The sequence below is a fragment of the Bicyclus anynana genome, chromosome 1 (assembly GCF_947172395.1).
Source record: "Bicyclus anynana chromosome 1, ilBicAnyn1.1, whole genome shotgun sequence".
In the NCBI taxonomy this organism is placed as follows: Eukaryota; Metazoa; Arthropoda; class Insecta; order Lepidoptera; family Nymphalidae; genus Bicyclus; species Bicyclus anynana.
This window is the reverse complement of record NC_069083.1, coordinates 15,297,328-15,310,331: the sequence shown is the minus strand read 5'-3', so window position 1 is coordinate 15,310,331 and position 13,004 is coordinate 15,297,328. Positions and strand designations below refer to the sequence as shown.

The 13,004-nt window shown below is 35.4% G+C and overlaps 1 protein-coding gene across 8 annotated transcripts in view; it reads left to right on the top strand.

Annotated features, from left to right (window-relative positions):
- Positions 1–13,004, top strand: part of LOC112044215 (solute carrier family 12 member 4) — a 424,075-nt gene that overhangs the window by 366,683 nt on the left and 44,388 nt on the right. Inside the window, exons 1-2 of one of the 8 annotated variants that reach the window (XM_024079969.2) lie at positions 831–971; positions 6,516–6,657. The exons of 5 other annotated variants lie outside the window; for them this stretch is intronic. In XM_024079969.2, the coding sequence (XP_023935737.2) occupies positions 6,576–6,657 (82 nt within the window). In that variant the 5' untranslated portion in view covers positions 831–971; positions 6,516–6,575. Of the gene's footprint in view, positions 1–830; positions 1,073–4,246; positions 5,162–6,515; positions 6,658–13,004 lie in introns of those variants that run through there. 2 more of the 8 variants (XM_024079970.2, XM_024079968.2) reach the window with 2 other exon arrangements.

Sequence of the window (13,004 nt, the reverse complement as noted above, 5' to 3'; positions counted from 1 at the left end):
CTGGCATCTATCAAAAGCATTTTCCAGGGTCAAACGAAACGTGCTATCTATATAAAAATACAAAAATGACCGCATTAACACTCTGAGCCAGTGTAACAAAGAAGATATTGGATGACATAATACAATACATCTATTCTTCTAACTATTGAACAAATAACAAAGACTGGCGTACATAAGAGCTGCTTTGCTAATAGGATAATATTAGCCAGACAGTAGACAACATAATGCGTCTAACTATGTTTGTTGTACCCTCACTCTGACCCAATTATTTCCAAAGGAAACAAAACAGTAACTAGCATAGTCTCCTAAATAAAAACCAGAATGGTCGTCATGTTATCTTGCCAACAAGACAGCAACATCGCCTGATACAATAAATTAATGAAGAATGCTTAAAATTGTAGAGAAAGAACTAACTAAGCCCATTCGCTTCCAGTTATACAAAGAGCACAGGTATCGTGTCAAAGTATCCCACAATTTTCAAATTAAATCGTTAATTAAATTTTGATGTTTATTATTATTTCTATAGCATATACTCGTAAATAAAATACAATATGTACTAATGATTGCAATTATCGTCTAACTCCTTTATGTGAATAGCAATCATTGTGTTCAGCAAGTCAATCGCACGGTACGAGCGCGCCTACAAATGTCGTAAGATAAAAAACAGCAGAGATATAAGCGAGAGTATCGTAAATCAGTACGGAGAGGGAATTGAAACGTCGGGCCGGTGGCGTCGGGCGGGCGGCGGAGAGCGGGCGCCGGGTGCGCGTGCGCGGGCGCGGGGCGCGGGCGGCGGGCGGGGGCGCGGCGCAGCCTCCCGGTGCAGCACTCCGCCGCCGCCCGCCGCCCGCATCGACCCGCCCGGGACACCGGCGAGCCAACCGCGCCACCGCCGCGCTCATCGCGCCTCGCACGACGCGCCCGAGCGCCCGCGACCCGCCGACCGCTTCCCGCTCGGCTGCCCCGTGCAGGTGCAGTTAACGTGCTCGCTTACGTAACGAATCGTGCTTGACAGGTTATGTGTTGAGTGGCGTGACATTCTCATCTCGATTTTCGGTTTTCGTGATCCGCGGTAACATATAGTTAATTTTTCTTTTTAATTTTTTTAATGTATAATCCTTTTTGTATTTCACATTTGATGCGGATTTTAAAAGCTTAACGTAACTCACACATAGCCGACCTTTCGCGCCTTCAGAAAAGTTTCGCACTCCTAGCTGCGCCAATTTAATATTATCACTTAAATTATCATTGTATGTTTTGTTAACTCATCTTCCATGTATTCATTAAACTATTCACTACAATATTGTTTTACTTCTTTTTTCTCACATAAATCAATATTACTAACGCATTGTCGTAACTGTAGTCGTAACATCATCTTGGACATCCCTATTTTAAATACTCCTTCTACATTAATTTCAAGTATTACTCATTACATTAAAAGATTAACAGAGAATGAGCCTTTGTTCAAGGTTCGCGTATAAAATATTTGGGGCTCACACAAAATATCTATTGGATTATAATAAATCTCTCACATGGCTCAGACAAAATAATCCACAAAATTAGGACTTTGATTGACACAAACCTTGTATTTTTACGCGCCATACCGCAGAGGCGACCCTTCTCAACTGATAAAAGTACGCAACCACTAAATGTATTGCAAAATAGTCTTTATGTGGTCGAGTTAAGGCTTTAGCATCAAAGGGCAAGGTTGTTCGCATTTGTTAAAATAATTGTGTACCTACCCTTCTTCTGATAATGCGATTTTTACCTACGACATCTTTTAATACGACACGAAAAATTAAGTTGCTTAGTTATTTTCATATTCATGATAGCTTCATTTAAAATAAAAGAAGATCTTTTTCAAAATGAAATAAAATTAGGTTTTAACCAAATGAAAGAAAAAATAATTGATATTCTGTAAATGTTTAATTTTTAAAATTTTGTACTGTAATATTTAGATTTTATAAAATAAAATTCACACAATGTGATATTTTTTTTTATTTTGAACAATCAAGAAATAATTATCTGACTTCTCATATCAATTTAAATTATTTCTGCTAAATCATATACGAGTTTAATCAGGCAACATTACGGTAGATTATCAAGATAAATCGGTAGACGAAAGCAACGTCATATGTCGTTAAAACAAACTAATGTAACTTAAAGTTACGTGTAACTTGAACATCATTAATCAATCTCGAACGAGTAACATCTTCAGCCAGAGGCAGCCAGACACACCTCATTAAATTAAAAAAAAAAAAGTTGTACTAGGTTCAAGTAGCAAGGGCCCCTGTACTAGGTGGAAAATTATTAACAAATAACATAATTACGTACAACTTTGTGTGTGTGCGTGGATAAATTGATATGAGTGTGTGATTTTAGGAAACCCGAAAGATTCATACCATAGGTAAGTACGGTATCAAATTATGCAGTTTGGACCGTGGTGACTTTGTAACGCAGATTTAAAGGCCTAGATCCTAAATAGTCCAAGTATAAAACGTTATTTTTTTAGTATTTTCTAAAGGATATCAATAGAGATCACGTCACTAGACTGTTAGATTCGTGTCAACCGTTCATTACAGTTACCTTTAAAGTTATCCTTTAAAGAAAATTAACCCTGTTTTGCAAATGATTGCCACGAAGCTAAGCAACTGATGACGGGGGACATGATTTCTCAAATTATGCCAAGAAAAATATTTAAAAAAACGCTTTATACTTAGATGATTGTGGGTGGTTGTGATCCTTAAAACCTGCTACCTTCGAAATCCATAGTCCAAATACCATAATTGGCTAACGTACTTACGTATGGTAGTATCATAGGCTATCAACCTTTCAGCGTTCCTATTATGAGGTTTGTCTGACTATCACAGGTTTTCGGTCCATTGAGTATCGATGAATTGATTTATCACGGTTTGACAAGTCAATGCTACAGTAAGTCCTCATTCGCACGAGAGTTAAAAAAACGATACGATAAAACGCAGCGTTGGAGATTTATAACGTACTTAATTTAATTCATGGTCTATTTCCAACGCCCAAAATTGAAAACACACACACCTCGATAAAAAATCATCGTGTTTTATAAAACTGTCCTATGAACATATTACTTGGGAATGCATTTGTTTCCTTTGATCGCTTTTTTAACTTCCGTTAAAAAAACTGTCGTGCGAATGAGGGCGAAAGCAATTTCATAGAAGTAACAGGGAATCTGCGATCGTTACTTTCAGAGCTACAGGGATTAAAAGGGTCAATTTTGCGTTGCTGCCGCGGATCGCTAAAAACGCTGCATACTAAATGGCACAAAAAAAATAATTATATATGGGCTAATTGGGCGTTTATGTTAATACTTCAAATAATAAAAAATGTAACATTGAATATAAGCAAATTTAAAGTGTATTAATTTTCATCTGATTACTTTAAAAGATTTTGAAATTTAATAATCTCATTTATTTTTCAAACATCTAGACAATCTTGGGTTTTTTTGAATCAATTAGTTAACTTAACCGTATTTACCCGAATGTCTCATAAAATCAATATATTGATTGATATTGATACCTTGTCATCATCCCTTTTGCTGGTTGCATTAAAATTAAAACTTTATTTAAGCTATTTAATTGCTTTAAAGCACGAGTTTCACAATAGATGTAGCCATTATCCAGCTGCAATAGTGATTTTACTCTAAATGTTATACTCGCAACACTAATTGCGTTGACTGTAATGTTCACTGTCTCATCTATTCAGAGTCACTCCATAGAAATAAATTCATTTTTGCTGCTGCTCATTCAATGGAAGCATAGGAAAATGTATAATCTTTTTTATATTTTTTGTCATTAGGTCTTACTTTATATACATTTTTTGCAACTAATAACAATGTTAAAACATATTGATCAAAATAAATATAAAAAACACTGTAAGCGTATAATTAAAGAAAAGATATCATTACATATTCACTTTTCTACTCCAAGGTACCAACGGACTTGACAATTTATTGAAAATTTCCAAAAATCCTTTTGTGAGTGTCCATGGCACAAAAGGCTACTTTACAGTTTTCTAGTTTCATCTATGCGGTATACTATAAATGCGAAAGTAAATTTACTTGACCAACATACAAGACAGACAGACAAAAAATTAAAAAAAAAAATACATTTTTAGTTTTAGTATCGAATATCGATTATACTATGCGATACAATAAAAGTTTGACCTGTTATTTATTTTACTTTTATTAGAAGATTTTAAAATAACAACATTGTAATATAAAATGACGTTTCTCCCGTGTATCATTTAATCAATATAAAATCTGTGGTACAATTTGAATAACTAAGTTTCATAGAACTGCAAAAGAAAAAAAAACGAATTACTGGCTTAATTAAAAGTATTGAATGGACTTAAGCCGGGAAACTTGGCGATAAAATGTAAAGTCGCTGTCATCGCCAGATTTCTCCAATTCCCTACCGTTTGTATAACCGTTTTTCTCAATAGTAATTACGATTGGAATTCGCATTTTCAATGATTTTATTATCATATTTGATTATAAATATATAGAACTATCCCAGACAAAGTTTGAAACCCAAACAGGATTCCTAAGCGTCTTCTACTTACTATTAAACCAGTATAATCGTTCTAGAACATTTTTTGTCTACTTGTTTTTAGTAGTCTTGAACTTCAAATCTTGTGAGTTATTTTTACGATCACTTGGCAAACTTTTTGTGTTTACATGATTCAACATACCAGTCGAATATAAAAACTTGGAAATTTATAATAAAACCCAAAAAGCAATACCGAGAACAAAAACGAAGAGCTCACTAGTATCGCAACTTAAACGTACACTTAATCTATCTAAAACAAACACGCAGTCACACATCCTTATTTACCATAAAAATTCATGTTTTTTTAAATAGTTTTATGTCAATAGAGTATAGGCTATTTGCCTACATTATTAGTCATGTAGGAATCACTCATCGCTCATTATCATCCAAAATATAACGTACTGTTGACGGGAGTGGTCGGTGATAGTGTGACTCTTGAAATACATTGGGTCTTCACTGTGATGACATTTGGTCACTTTTATAGTGTGGCATCGTTTGAATTTGGTCATTAGTCTGGCAAAGTTTTAAGTATCAAATAAGTCAGATCCTTATGTGGCACTCGAACATTATTCAATAAGGTAGGTTTTCTTGGAGGACATTAACCGTAAACCGAGTTTAAACATTCCTACGTTTTACATAGCAACTTTATTATGTGATAATAAATATTTCGAAGCATGTATTCTATGAAAAATTATTAAATAAAATAGTTCAGTCAGCTTATATAGATGCAGTAAGTTTAGCCGCTTGAATACGTGTAATATGAAATTCGTTTTTGTTTGTCGTTTTATTTGTTCTAGAGAGATTGAGACGAAGATCGAAACTCATACTGTCGTTACTACTGTAACTTAAATACATGTCACTAATGATAATTGCAACGTGAATATTTTAAGGACTATGTAATTCACCTGGTTAAAAAGTAGGTAACTGGTTTAGTAACTTATGGCATGTTTTTTTTGTAAAAAAAAAAGAATATTTGCCATATCTTTTATAATACAACCAATATACCAATTCCCCTCCAACTAGTCGGGAAAGACTGTGCTAGGAACGCGTACGACAATAGGGCGGGGATCGAACCACCAACCCTCGGTGATGAGTCCAACGGTTCTTATCGTTGAGCTATTGACGCTTTGAGGCTTCATATGTGCCATAGATTACTAAACTAGTTACCGTTACGGTTACAGGTACAGTTAGAAAGAAGATATATGTATCTTCTTTCTTGTTTGCTTAACTTTACTATTAATAGTGTAAAAGTGAATTTGATTTTTTTCAGTTATAAATGTGAATTGTGCGATACAATTCACAGCCGTCTAACTTATGTAAGGTGAATAACATGGATCGCTTAGTCCGTTGCCCAAATCGCATTTATCATTAATCACATTATGCGATTAATCATATTGCCCGTAACATATACGGTGTCATTTATTACATCGTGAACAGTAGAAGGAAATGTTGCAAAAACGGTACACCAAAATCGCCTTAGTAAATTTAACTTGTTTTCTAATGATATCAATAATACTTAAATTTTATACAAAAAGAACAAACATTCCTGTATTTCATCTAGCAAAGACTGAACGAAAACCTCCAATAATAATTATTATAGATCAGAAAATGGACTAGTAATTGGTACCAAAAGTATATCAAAAAGTTCCCGATTTTCAAAAATTTGTTGCAGTTTAGAAAACGAAAAGCGGAAGATTATACTAGATTTAAATTTCTCCTGAAATTTGCTTAAGAGTCAATTACAATAAAGAACATTTCTAACACCGAATAATCAATCAAGAATTAATTTGCCGTATTGAAAGTTTTTATGGAATAAAACTAGGACTTTTTGGTTAGGTAACAATTTATAAAATCAGCCACACTAGTTCCAAATTGTCATCGGGGTGAAGCTCAATGTTTTTCAATCGTTCACATTTTTCAAACCGCAAACAGTAATGACCGTCGGCTCGATCGTCGCGTAAGTCCGGACGAGGTCGGTCCCTGCGTGCGAGCATGTCGGCCGAGAAGGAGAAAATGGCCGCCGAAACCAAGTCGCCCTCCAACAAGAGCAACTGCACCTCGCCTGGAAAGAAAGGTACATAGGATACTCTACAACATCGTTTCCCAACCTGTGGTCCGTGAACCGCTGGGGGTCCGCGAGTATGTGATTGGAGGTCCGCGGTGTCATCTCTGGACCATACATAAATGCTAATGTCTGGTAATCGCTACGCTTACTGCACTGATTTGAGATTACAACTTATTAACAACATCAACCCAAATATCACTGATTTAGTTGTCAAAAAGCAACAACCTTTATATTTTTTCATATTTTTCATAATAAACAATTATAAGTACCTATTTTGATATGTAATAACTAAAATAAATACGTAATCGTTTTTTTTTGCTGTTTATCTTATTTAGGGGGTCCGTTAAAACTGTGCTTGATTTCCTAGGGGTCCGTGGCTGAAAAAGGTTGGGAAACGCTGCTCTACAATAAAGAAACTAGAGTAGAAACTGCTAAGACCTTAGATAAGAAATGTCAGATGAATAGTCCTAGTCGTGGATTTAGTAATTAGGTTTCAGTCATTAGATTAGATCAGATATTTATTACACTTATTATATTTAATGGGTTCTAAAAACGTCTTGAGAAAAGAAAATTGCTTTGTAAACGCACGATTCCTAACTATTACTCCAGTTGGTAACATATTATTCGAGATCATCGAATATAAAACTAACTTAGAAACACATTGTCAATTTAATTAATGCATTAGAAATACAGGTGCCCACCTGTGTTTCTAATGCATTAAATACAGAATACCTGTAAAACAAAAGGTCCCATAAAACATATCAGCCGATGGACGTTCACTGCAGGACATAGATAGGCCTTTTGTAGGGACTTCCAAACATCACGATACTGAGCCACCTGCATCCAGCGAATCCCTGGGACTCGCTTGATGTCGTCAGTCCACCTGGTGGGGGGTCGACCAAAACTGCGCTTACTAGTTCGGGGTCACCATTCCAGCACTTTGGGACCCCAACGTCCATCGGCTCTTCGAACTATGTGCCCCGCCCATTGCCACATCACAACTCGTTATGTCGGTGACTTTGGTTCTTCTGCGGATCTCCTCATTTCTGATACGATCACGCAGATATACTCCTAACATAGCTCGCTGTGTGACTCTGAGCCTTCTTATGAGGCCCATAGTTAGCGACCAAGTCTCGGAGCCATAGGTCACTGGCAACATCTAGATGTCCCATCGTAAAAGAATAATAACTTAGAATAAAAGAGTAAGTTAGAGCAATGTTAAGTTGGGGCGACAAAACATTACCAAAATAAACATGTTGTCATTTGAAAGGTTTCTTAACTTCGCACCGCGGTCACTCGCGCTGCCGTGAATCCGTCTAACGTAATAACTAATGGATATTATTGGTTTTAACACTATTAATAGAATGGTTACATAAAAATAATATTGAAATTTAATAATTAACAGCTGGTTTTTTACAATCTATCCGTATAATAAAAACGAGTAATTAACACTTGTTCGTCAAAAACATAGAAGCAAAACCTAATCTGATCCTTTTATCAAAACCGCAATATGAAACGAAAAACATATTATGTATGTACACATATGTACGATTGTAATATTTTGGTAATGGTTCATATTATCTCAAAATTCAACATTCATTTATTTCAAGTAGGCTCAGTTTATAAGCTCTTTTGAAACATCACTTGATTATTTGTAAAGATTCTACCACCGGTTCGGAAGGCTGGTTCTGCTGAGAAGAGCCGGCAAGATACTCAACAGCTGCTCTTTTAAAAAAAATATACAGTATGTATTATAATTTACAAATGATAACATCATTACAATTCCTTATAGTTTTATTTCCTGTGTAAAGACCAATCCAATGGCCTCCAAGAACCTTTATCATGAAGAAAGTTATATACATACCTACTAGTAGTTGATTTTTATAACTTAAATAAGAAAACGGGCCAATGTACATATTTGGATACTGGTTGTACTTATTGTTTTCTTTGGAAAGAATATATCTCTTATGAAACCGCAATTTATCCAGCTATTTTGAAACATCTAGTTATTTTTTTTTACTTAAATAGGCAAACAGGTCAGACTACAATATATTTGGACAGCTTGTGCCCAAATGTTGCTTGAGCTTTCCTGGGAATATCAGTGTATTTCCCATGAAAACGCAATTTTTTTAAGGATTTTTGTAACATCACGTTTATCGGTTTGTAGAAACTGTACTAATGTTTCTGAAAACATATGCAGGCAGAATATATAATAGCTTTTACATTTTAGTAAAACTGAAATAAAAATAACCTGAGTAATAACTTTCACTATTTTACTATACTTACTTACTAATAGTAATAACATTGTAACTGCAAAAAGAATCGTAAAACTTTCTAAATTTCTTTTGACTTCGTCTTCATTTACTTGGAGAGTTAAGCGAATCCGCTGGCAATACAAAATTATATTTTTGCTTTATAGCTTATATTCTTCAGAAACTTTTTAAATTGAATCCGAATATCCCGCTGTACTCCAACTTTTCAGTTTCCTTTTTGTATTTAATATTAAAAGAAAGAGAAGCTAAATTGCAAGAGCTGTCTCGTAAAGCTTCTTGAATTAAACTTTGAATTTCTTTTTGACTGCCCAAAGAAGATCTCAATATTTTCTGTCCGTGATATAATTAATTATAACAGTGTCAAGCTGATACTTAAGATTTACCTGACAATAATCATCATCGTCATCATCATAGCAGCCGTCCAATGCAGGACATAGGCCTTTTGTAGGGACTTCTAAACATCACGATACTGAGCCACCTGCATCCAGCGAAACCCTGCGATTTGCTTGATGTCGTCAGTCCACCTGGTAGGGGGTCGACCAACACTGCGCTTACTAGTGCAGGGTCGTCATTCCAGTACTATGGGACCCCATCGTCCATCGACTCTTCGAGCTATGTGCCATTCAGCTTCGCAACTTGTTGAGCTATGTCGATTACTTTGGTTCTTCTGCGGATCTTGTCATTTCTGATTCGATGACAATTATAATAATAATTAAAATAATTTTACTCTGGCCAATAATTATTAACATTCAAACTTCAGTAATAATAATTATTATTATTTTCAAGCCGATAAACTAAGAACAGAAGCAACGAAATAAATTCAAACCAAACCGTTCTCGACTTTTAGCAAGACAAACGTACACACAACTTCGTTTGCGTAAAAATCCCTGATACTTCTAGCTTCAAGGAGCAAACTATTCCCACTCCCAATTTCCGACCTCATAGTTGGAATTTTATAAAACTTTTTTTACCGTAGTACGTAAAAACTACTACTGTACTACTCTACATAGCAAAATTTTATTGAGCAGTTTTGGTTGGACATTGATGAGTGAGCTCTGCCCCCCAAAACTAAAATGAGGGCAGGTCGCTAATTATACATCAGTAAATATATTTGTTAATTATTTACACGATCCTTAAACACAAGAAATTTTTTAAAATTTATGTCTGTCCGTTTAATGTCGGCTGGATTGATTTTAATCAACCTTATACTGAAAGATAAAGGGTATTGAGCAAAATAAGGCTACTTATTAAAGTACTAGCAAACCGGGTCAAGCTTATCTTTGTCATATTTGCGCTTCTTCCCTACCTACCCTAATCCTACCCTACAAATATCTTACCTTTCCCCTACAAATGCTCCATACAAACTGCCACCCCATTTTAAATCCATTCGGAAGTGGGGAGTTAGAAAGAGGCAAAAAGTAGCCTATCACTCTCCATCCTTTCAACTATCTCCACTTAAAAAATCACGTCAATTCGTTACCCCATTTTGCTGTGAAAAACGGACAAACGAACAGACAGACAGACACACACACTTTCACATTTATAATATTAGTATGGAAGTATGGATAGTAAAGGATTTCGTGGTTCGAGCTCTCCTTGCGAATGAATGCGGTAACTTCCGCTAGTATGGCGAGCGTATTCTCAGTACAAATCTTCAAATTTTAATTAACATTATAATGTCACCCTCTCCCAACCCTCGCAGTATCAAGAGCCAAGTAGCGCATCTTGATTATTCTCAGTACAAAAAATGTGGCAGCCTGCTTGTCACCAAAAGAGGCAATTAAGCGGGGTAATTAATTAGCGGTATTTTAATTACGATGATAGCATATTTGCGACAACGCACGTAATTATATTTAATAGGATAAATGCCGACAAACGGAGGCGATGTAAGAGTTTTATTGAGGGTAAAAAATTACCAAAAATTGCTTTCAAATCCCGCGAAGGATCCAATTTTTGCATTGAAATTTGCTATAATTTTTTTTATATTTGGTCAGTAGATCTAGTTGGTCTTACTTGAAGAAGAAGTACTATACAAAATTTGCAGTATAGGTTGTAACCATTTGGGGCCTTGAATTTTTAGTAATACCTACGTACCCAGTTAAAGATTACTCAGCCGTTTAAGCTTAGTCATTGTTGTAAATTGCTTTAGATACGGAATACTGGCAAATGGCCGTAATAGCCCAGTGGATATGACCTCTGCCTCCGATTCCGGAGAGTATATGTTCGAATCCGGTCCGGGGCATGCACCTACAACTTTTCAGTTGTGTGCATTTTAATAAATTAAATATCACGTATCTCATAGGGTAAGGAATTTTCTTAATTCTCTGCGTGTGTGAAGTCTGCCAATCCCCATTGGGCCAGCATGGTGGACTATTGGCCTAACCCTTCTCATTCTGAGAGGAAACTCGAGCTGAATAAGGCTTGATAATAATGGAATACTAACAAGACATTTAAAAAAATTGTATGGATCAAAGTTCATTTAATTTTATGTAAAACATAAATGGAAATTTTAGAAGCAGATAGGTACTTTGCATGCGTAGTTTAGCTCGTGCCATCAATGTTCGTGCCATCAAAATTATCATAAATATGAATATTAACGTTAACATAAACTGTGATTTAAAAATCAAACAATCTATTATGTATCAATCATCGCTACACTGTTAACATAATACGCGCTACGTCTTTGAAATTAGATTGTTAAAGCAAGTTCCGGACAAACTCTGAATTTTACCAAAACAATTATCACTCTGATAGAGCTAAAAATTTTACATTATAATATTATGTACACTTGAAATTTAGTTCAGATGTTAAGGCACTCTTAGCGTCGAAGTGACGCCACTATAAATTAAATATGGTGGACAGGAAACACACTAAACTTGTTATTTTTAAGCACACACTATGACACCGGTAAGAAATTAAAGGGTTTGAGGAGAAGAATACTACTAACAACGTCTAAACGCTAAAAAATATAAGATATTATTTATTTTGTAAAAAACATAATATTGATCCATTTACTAAAAGTGCTAAAAATTATAAGTAGACTAGCAGAAAAATGCTGTGGTTTTCAACAGAAATGTCCTAGGTTTGATTTACAGTTCGGGTTAATTTATATGTGTTCTATATTGTCACAGGACTTGTCTAGTATTTACCTATGGGTGGTAACTAACCACCCTACTGGCAAGACGTACTGCCAAAAATCTTGCGTTTTCATTGTAATGATGTAAACCATCAGAGGTAGAAAAACTTCTACCTTATCCAAGTTATCCATACCATATTAGACGGCATCGACACTTAACATAAGGGAAATCACAGTCAAGAGTCTTGTCATTAAACAAAAAAAATAAATAATGGCTTTGGCTATGGTTAGTTACCACCCTACTGGCAAGACGTATTGTCTAACAGTTTTGCGTTTCAGTATAATGATAGAAACGGTCAGAGGTAGAAAAACTTCTAGGGCCTTGTCATTAAACAAAAAAAAAACAAATAATTCTGTGATTTGTGTTTCATTACAGTATAATAATTTTAATGCCAAATATAATAATTTATTCTATTATACATTGCTTTAGGTAAATCCCTGATAATAGAATACATAATGACTACCTCATTAGCATTAGATCAGAATAATTATGTCGCTCCATTGTGTCAGTTTAGCGAGTAACCCATTCACCCGTGGTGATTGATTTGACACTTTCACTCGTCAGCGGCGGCGGGGAAATGTGACGACGGTGTCGCTTAGAACTGGCTGACAACAGACATCCTTACAAAATAAACAACTATACTTACATGTTATTTCATGTTGGAATATTTTATTACCGTGTGTGTAAATCGTGATAGCCCAGTGGATATGACCTCTGCCTTCGTTTCGGAGGGCGTAAGTTCTAACCCTGTCCAGGGCACGCACCTCCAACTTTACGTAAAGCATTTTAAGAAATTAAATATCACGTGTTTATAACGGTGAAGGAAACATTTCATGAGGAAACCTGCATACCAGAGAATTTTGTTAATTCTCGACGTGTGTGAAGTCTGCCAATCCGCATTTTCCAGCGTGGAGGACTATTGGCCTAACCCCTCTCATTTTGAGAG